General features: G+C 40.6%; 1 protein-coding gene across 1 annotated transcript; it reads right to left on the bottom strand.

The window, feature by feature from the left end:
- Positions 1-743: 743 nt before the first annotated feature.
- Positions 744-5,111, bottom strand: ATPsynE (ATP synthase, subunit E). The gene is made up of 3 exons (XM_080270395.1): positions 5,022-5,111; positions 3,369-3,525; positions 744-903 (listed from the first exon to the last, which is right to left on the bottom strand). The coding sequence occupies exons 1-3, from the start codon at positions 5,064-5,066 to the stop codon at positions 848-850; spliced, it is 258 nt and encodes an 85-aa protein (XP_080126521.1). The 5' UTR covers positions 5,067-5,111; the 3' UTR covers positions 744-847.
- Positions 5,112-8,394: the final 3,283 nt, after the last annotated feature.

The raw sequence follows: 8,394 nt of genomic DNA, 5'->3' as shown, positions 1-8,394 counted from the left end.
ATTGAGACTTTGCTGTTACACACTCACCATAGTGATGGAGTGACAAGCCTGTTGCCTGTAACCCAAGAAACTAATTACGATGAAGGGTGGTAACCATGTAAGAAACTAAGTGTGATCTGGAGCCTACAATGATGCCTCTATTAATCAAGTGAAGGGATGCAAATGCAGTGTTCATCACACAAAGCACACACTTCCCAATGCCTTACTCTCCACCGCAAGTAGACATCGGTTCACTGCAATGGACAGCCCTGCAGGGGCATTTTCTTGCCTGCAGTTGATGGGCTTGCTTGGCCAGGCAGACTGGGGTTTCTCTACTACTCCTACAACTACTACTACTATCAACATATTTTTCCTATATCCAGACAATTTTATTCAGCTTGGGAGAGACTTCACATTAAGAGATAGTCTTAATTAATTAATACATTGCTACTCCTCACCCTGCCCTAGGGTGTGAAAGGAGGTCCAGATGATGATTATTACTAGATCCTCCTAAAGTGATTAAAACTGCCCAGTAAGGCAGTACTGTAGTAGCTAGAATAAACCAAGGAAACACATCACTGTTCTAAGTGTCAAATATTCTGTTACCCACCTCTTACCATTCATATCTGAAGGGGGTCCATCTTGAGTCACAGTGGTTGTAACTTCTCCAGAAACACTATTCCCTTATGAAGCTGTAATCTTCCATCCAATGTCCTTATCCTATTCAATCTTAACATCTACTGTAAGGTAAGAAAAGCATGTGGTTATTAAAGATATTTTATTAATTAACGTTACTTTATACAGTCATTTTTTGCCACTGGATTACAACGAAACACTTGTAAACTCACTCCCTGAACAAAGATCCATGCTAAAAGTCTGGTGGGACTTTTGCGCCTGCTTGGTGTGCCAGGTAGATCATCTCCTCTGTAAAGGAAGGATAGAGATTATAATTTTCATCATGACCAAGGATGATGTGAAAGGATGAAATGGGTAAATGAAAAGGAAGGGCAACCAAATGGAATGGGACAGGACAATGAGGAGGCAATTTATCTGTGGCCACTCTCTTACAAAAAAAAAAAAAAAAAAAAAAAAAAAAAGGGGGGGGGGTTAGGTACGATCCAGAAACAAAGAAAAATAACAAGAGGCATAACTTTGCTAGCTTTAGAAGACAAACTGATTTTTTCCCCCCCCTCAATTTTGGGGGCCTAATTAAATTTCATGTGTCAAATACTATGGGTTCACCTCCAAGTGCACTACTCCATATTAAAGTGAGAAGAAAAGGGATTGAAGTTCAATGGAAATTATGAGGCAAACACAATCTAACAACAGGGCTCCTGGGTTGAAAAGGGCAGCAGCTTATGTGATATGGCAAGAGACGCATACAAAGTGGAAATGAGGATGTTGAGGAATGTGTGTGGAGTGTGGAGAGTGGACAGGATAAGGAATAGCTGATGTGTTTTCTGAAAGATGTGGAGCAGGGAAATCTGTGGATGCCAGAGCTGAAGAAAGTGTGCTTAAATGGTATGGTTATGTGGAGAGACTGGGTGTGAACAGAGTGCTGAAAAGAATATATGTGAGCGAGTTTGAAGGTGGAAAGTGGTGTGGTAGGCCAAGAAGGTAGATAGATATAGTAACTGACGGTGTACAAAAGTGAGGCATGGAGAATGATGAGGCTAGGGATGTGACAGTTGATCATGCTGGTAGGAAGAATTTACGTGGAGTGTACAACAAGGGTTTGGCACACTTGTTCTATCCCAGTGATGTAATAGTTGTCAAAGTGAATCTAGTTGACAGGCGGTACAAACCACCAAAGTGTAGATGATTGTGTTTGTGAGGTGGAGTCATGATTCTCGGAGCATGAATGATGAGTGAGTGGGTATGTGACCCATTCAACTGGGAACTTTGGTTAGTTTCTCCTCCTGTCAAGTTTTTTTTATGGCTCTCTGGACGTTACCACACTCCATCCTAGGGTGGGACAAGGGGTATGGATGATGATGATGATGATGATGATGATGATGATGATGATGAGGAGGAGGAGGAGGAGGAAGTAAGTAAATCAAGTTATAATGAGTGCTTCTCAGTATATGCATCTACCTGCATCATAAGGGTGTGTTAACTGAACATCACAGCATCAAGACTACTAGTATCAACACTAACTTCTTGGCTATGATGATGTCTTCCTCCTTATTTTATAAATGCTACTACCAGACAGTTTTATTTTTGGGTGGAGGGGTCAAGGACCCGAGGTTTGGGCACGGCAATTCATCCTATCACAGGCAACTGATCATTATTACTGCAATTGCTGGAGCTGTATGCTGCCAGAGAACATCTTCAAATATAAAAAGAAACAAACTGATGCATGATTTCTCCTAACGAATCCCAATACTGAGGCTGGCCATGGCAGAGCTGATATTTTCTATGGACTGGAAGTAAAGCTGACAAAACCAGCCAAGTACTTCCCAATAGTGGCTGGCTGGGAAAAAAAATCTCTGAAATATAATTCTAATATTTGTAAGTGTGAATCCCAGCTTGGACTCTGGCTCTATGTACTTGCGGTTTAGTTTCTTGCCTAAGCATGATGACTGTGTGGGTATACCATTTTTACTCTAACTTGGCCAAAAATTGCCATCACTCCAACTTGAATGCTGAGTTGTAACAACAGATCAACACTAGAATATGATGCCAGTCATGAACAAGTCCTGTGGAAAGGACAAAAGGACTACAGCATCGTTTTATTCTGCCACTGAGCTATGTGAAATATGTTGCAAAAGAAGGAATATCTGGGAGCTGGGAGAAGTTTAGGTCTTCTATAGTTACCTAGCTTGTAGTCATACGTCACTATCATAGTCGCACCTCTCAGGGTTAATGGCAGCTACCCTCTACTAATCTTCAAATCCACTGATGCATCATAATTATCTCATTTTCTTATCAGCCTGGAAGTCTAGTGGTTACACTTCACAAACCAAAATAATAACCTTACGTTGTGCATGGGTTTGAAGCTTCCTAAAGTGACTTCCACATGACAGAACAAAACAATACTGAAACAGGACAACCCATTCACCACAATGACATCTTTATATTTTGTACTCCTGCTGCTGCGATTTTTTTTTTTTTTTTTTTTTTTTTTTTTTAATTAATAAGGTGAAACATCTTGCATTGTGTGGGATCCATACAACCTTCATTAATCGGTTCACTGCTACAAAATTTTGCTACAATTTTTTCCAGCTTTATAAAAACTTCTGAAACTCGAGGGTATAGAAAAAAATATATATATATATCCCTTCAGTATATACTGGAGGTCTTTCCTACACTGCACAACATCATCTGTTCACTGGCCACAATAAAAAAAAAAAAAAAAATACCACTGGCGTATGGGGTTAGGAACTTGCCTCTGTTAAGCTTGGCCTTTTCCTCAGCCAGTTGTTTATTCCTGATGACAGCCTTCTTTGCCTCCTCCTCCCTGAAAATGTCTTCTTTCTTTTTAAGTGACCGGTAGTGGCTGCTTCCATATATCACACCCGTCAGCAAGGCGGCCCATCGACCAAACTGAAAAATAATATGCCATCATCATCCTGCCCTCTTTTTCCCATCAAAGGATTGGGTGAGGTAGGGTCCAGAAAGTTAGGAAAGAGAAAACAAGATAAAAGGAGAACTGACCAATGGTATAAACACAATCACTCACCATTCAAATCTACAGAAAAAACAGCACCCTCCACAAACCCACAACATCCACTACAGTACATGGCAGCACATCCACCCACACCAAGGAACATCAAAACAACACCCTGCACATGATACTATACACAAATACTGTCATCTCTCCTCCGTCGCCCACCTCAGACCAGCTTCCAGAAGCACATCCACACTCAGATCACTCGCCGCTCCATTCAGTCACTAAAAGACAACACACAGCTGCATGCACGGCCTCCTGACATCCATCCTTCTGAATCCTATCTCCCTCGTGAGGACAGGGTCCACCTGGCCAGACTGAGATGTGGGCACCATCCAGCCCTCTTAAGCTACCAGAAGAGGCTGGATGACTCCGTCGCTGATGCCTGTCCAAGATGTAACACAGCACCCCATACTATTAAGCACATTATGGAAGACTGCATTGCACACAATCACCTATGCCAACAACACAACATACACTCTTTGAGAGCTCTGTGGGAAAGCCCAGTCTCGGCCATGGCCTTCCTAAGGGAGTCGGGGCTGTTCAGCCAGAAATTTATAAATCTGAAAGCAGACTGTCAATGGCAAAAGAGGTTAGACTGGCTTAGGTTTGGCTTGGTTAGGTTAGGTTTGGTTATATCATTAAGTTTTCCACTGCTTTGACATGGGATACACTGATGTGTCCAGTCAGAGCAATGGTTGGTAGAAAATGTGGCTAGTCGGTGTGATTGTCGCTAAACACTACAATGGGCGACCTGGCCACTTCCTTAAGTACCTTAAAATACGTATACTTTGTAATTTTCCAATTCTTGCAATCACAATGGAACAATTAACTATCGGTGCTGCTTGTGTACCAAATTACTTACAATATTGGTGGAATCAGCGTGCCCATTTGGTAAAGAATTAACGTACCGTAAATACTACCACAGATGTCAGTGCCCAAATATCATTATGCTGCGAAATAAAGATGAATATACAAAACTGGTAAACTTCTAGTTTTGAGGCATCATTAAGTGGAATTTACTGTTTATTTCGTAGTTTGATTGAGGTAGGCTATGCTTGGTTTCTTTGTAGGGTCTTCCATACAAAAGCAAAATTAACCCATGAATGACAGGATGAAATTTAATGAGAATTTCTTGCGATGCCCCTAAATAAGAACTTCACCTACGAAATAAAAAAAGGCTCAAGAGCAGAGAATACACAACACTAATCTGCTGACGACCACTACCAAAACAAACAGACCGGCAGACAATCCACCATATTTTCCTCATTGTCACAGCCCATACACATTGATTTCTTCTGTTTCACACCGAAGGGAGGTGAAAAATGTCTAGAATTACCATCCAAATTTTGCAACTGAGCGAACGACTTGCCTTAATTAGGGGAGAAACACGGACCGGTGCTCCAAGGGTCGCCATCTTGTCGGAGGAGTCCTAGCAGCTGAGCAGACGACTTGATTTTTGCTATTATATATCTAGCTTTTATTTGTAAAGTATTTAATTAAAAATGAGTGTAAAATTAGTGTTTTTTCAAATCTTTAATTTTACTTGGCTCAAATTAATGTTTCATAAATCTCCGATTCTCTCTCCCACTCATTCTTAACAACAACGCAGCAACTTGGTAACAAGATAGAAGTACGATTTTGTGTGGGGTCAGTATAGCGTGAAAATCTTATTCCTATCAATGTCAGCGATATTCTACTTTCCCTCTCGTGCGTAGCGCTGTTCTAGCGAGTTCTTACAGCAGTTAGTGCTCATTCAGCGCTGCAGTCCAAACGCCAGCATAATAAACAGAGGACTGAAGACAATCGCATAGACGGAGAATTGCTGCTGAATTTACGTGTTCTACGCATTATCCTTTTCAACAATGAGTGAGAGTAAGTTTGACTGGATGTTTACAATATGGCTATACTAAATAATTTCCCTTATTTTAAGAATGTCCTGTTTGTGAAAAGTATGGGCTTGATTGGCTGTTACGCTTCTTTAAAGATCTTTTTGTTTCAAATTAATCAATGGTAATGATGGATTTGAGATGGCCTAGCAAACTGCACAAGAACAGGGTTTGATCAGAATGCTTATACAACAGCTGCTCCACTTGAGACAATATAACACGATGATGATATATACTTTTACTTGCTGCTTACCCTACAGCTTACTTTATATATAATTAAACATCCTTCACGGGTTTTCTACTGTAGGTTGGGTTGTTTTCTGGACTTTACCCTCTATTTGGCTTGGGGTCTTTGTATATCATGCATTCAATCATTTCCTCATCACAAAAATTCCTTGTCAAAAATAAGAATGCTCCCCATTAGCCATTTGTCCTATAATTTGGTTCCATATCTTAGAGCAATGAGGTAACATGAACACTGGCTCAAACAAGAAGAGCAATACTGTAATAATAATAATAATAATGAAGGTAATACAGTACTGTAATAATAGTAACAATTAGTGAAAGAATATGAATCCTAGGTCATAAATTTATAAGGCTTAAATGCTTCATTAGTAAGGTAATAACTGGCAAATAATTAAACAGGGTGGTCCACATATAACACTCCTTTTCCACAATGCCAGATGATTTTGTGTGTGTTGTGGAGACGACTCAGTCACTTAAAACCAACTCTTCATCATTTGTTTCCTACTCCCACTGCTACACCCACACCAGCAAACTTAGCCATCCCCACAGCACTTGATTAAGAGTTTCTATAATCACGATGTGTGACTCTGAGGTTGTTATTATCGTGCCCTGGCATCCTACCATTCAAAAGTTCGTCTGATTTCTTGTATAATACGAGCTGCATGTGATTTATGTATAATAATATTTGTGTATAATATATTCATGCATAATAATATGATTCGTGTATGATACGAAATCGGATGCACTTTTGAATGGTAGGTTGCCAGGATATGATAATGACAACCTCAGAGTCGTGCACTGTGACTATAGTGGAGTGCTATATATGGGCAACCCTGTATGTGCTGAGACACTATTTCATACAAGATGATGTAGCTGATTCTTGATGGTTTCCACTATAATACACAGCTCTAGACTACGGTACTTACCAAATGTATTTCACTTAAATAGAAGTAGTTTTAATTATTTATAAACAAAGACAATTTGCTACAAGGTACAGCTGATGACAGAAATATCTACTCACCTCAATATGATAACAAGACTGAGCAATAATTTTCAAAACCCAGCCAAAATATCTCCGGAATTCAACAATGCCTTTCTGTTATGGAAAAGTTTGCAATACTGCCTAATTCACATTTTTATAATACTGTACTGTACTGATGATGATGATATACTACAGCACAATGTATTTCCAGACGACAAAGTACTGCGCCAAAACCGTGGTCTGGGGCCGCTTTTGACCAACATAGGTGGCAGGAAAGGACCATTACTTAGTACACCTCCTGCAGGAAACAGTGGTGCAGTGCCACAGAGAAGTAAGTTTGTTGCTGTTTGTGGTGCGTTTGTTATTTTTGTTAGTTGTGTCTTGTTTTTGTTTGGTATTGTTGTTGTGGTAGTGATGGTGTAGTACCAGACTCATAGGCAATGTGAACACTGTGTACTGCCAGCCGAAGCTGCCCATTTTCATGCAGTTCATCATTCTCCTTCCTGGGTATACTGAGGGATGTTAATATAACCAGGCAGTGGATCTAGTCAACTAAATCAGTGCCACCAGGCAAAGGCATCCCTCTTCAGCTATACATTCAGATCCCTAACTCTTTTCAGCTTGGTTGATGGCCATATGCAGTCACATGTCAACCTCTGTCTCTTCGCCACGCTGTTGTATCTTTGTCTCTTTTCTGTCGCTACTTCAGTGGTCACTGTTCATCTGAACTGTCTGTTTGCATCCCTTCACCACTACGACGGGTGCATAACACCCGTCTAGCAACAAACTCTCATCCTTTTTCTGTCCTACTCACAGATGCAAGAATTAACTGTTACTCCCAGCCCTTCATGGATGCAACAGGTCAACTCTGGAACTGTCTCCCTCTGTTAGTACTTCCTACTGCCTGTGATCTCCAGTCTTTCAACTACAGTGTGTCCAGGCATCTCAAAACGAACAGATCTTGAAAATTTGGCACTGTCATCTTGTTTTTGTTTTTTCCTTGAGGGAATAGTTTACAGGCTGGCCTTTGAGTCCTTCTTCCTTGGAGAGAGAGAAACAGAAACAAATAATTGGGTCACTTTGACCTGTAAACTAGGAGACTCATTTCTTACCTCACAACTAAGGCTCGTAGAAAGTCATGCAATCACAGTACAATTCGTATCATTCATAAAGGCTCCACAGTGCTTGCATACGTCAGCCTTGGTCACCTACTAGCAGCTCTCCGCACTGATGGATGTCTGGCAGTACAGTCCTTCAGTTGTGAGAGTGACCCTTGAATGAGAAGAAACTAATTATTGTGAGTCAGTTGAAGAGAATAAGTGCCTGTTCACATGAAGGGCAGGAATGGACATGTGCCTGTGTCTGATGTAGCAGAGGAGGCTTTGTTGCACTTCTCTATGTAATTTCAGCCTCACTCCTTATTTTCTATTGTATGTTATTTGTATCACTTTTACACTGACATAGTTTGTATCTGTAACACACAAGAGGCACAGCAGGCAAAATAAATCACTATGGAAAAAATGCAATAAAACCTCCAAAGCCACTTAGCCACCGTAATATATGGCTGACTTACACCATAACATAACTCTTTTGTTTGAAGTCTCTTGGGGGGGAGTCATGATGATGAT

This window comes from Coenobita brevimanus, chromosome 40, assembly GCF_032717465.1.
Source record: "Coenobita brevimanus isolate Jiangsu-jjx chromosome 40, ASM3271746v2, whole genome shotgun sequence".
In the NCBI taxonomy this organism is placed as follows: Eukaryota; Metazoa; Arthropoda; class Malacostraca; order Decapoda; family Coenobitidae; genus Coenobita; species Coenobita brevimanus.
Note: the sequence above shows the minus strand (reverse complement) of the source record. Positions and strands in the feature narration are given on the sequence as shown.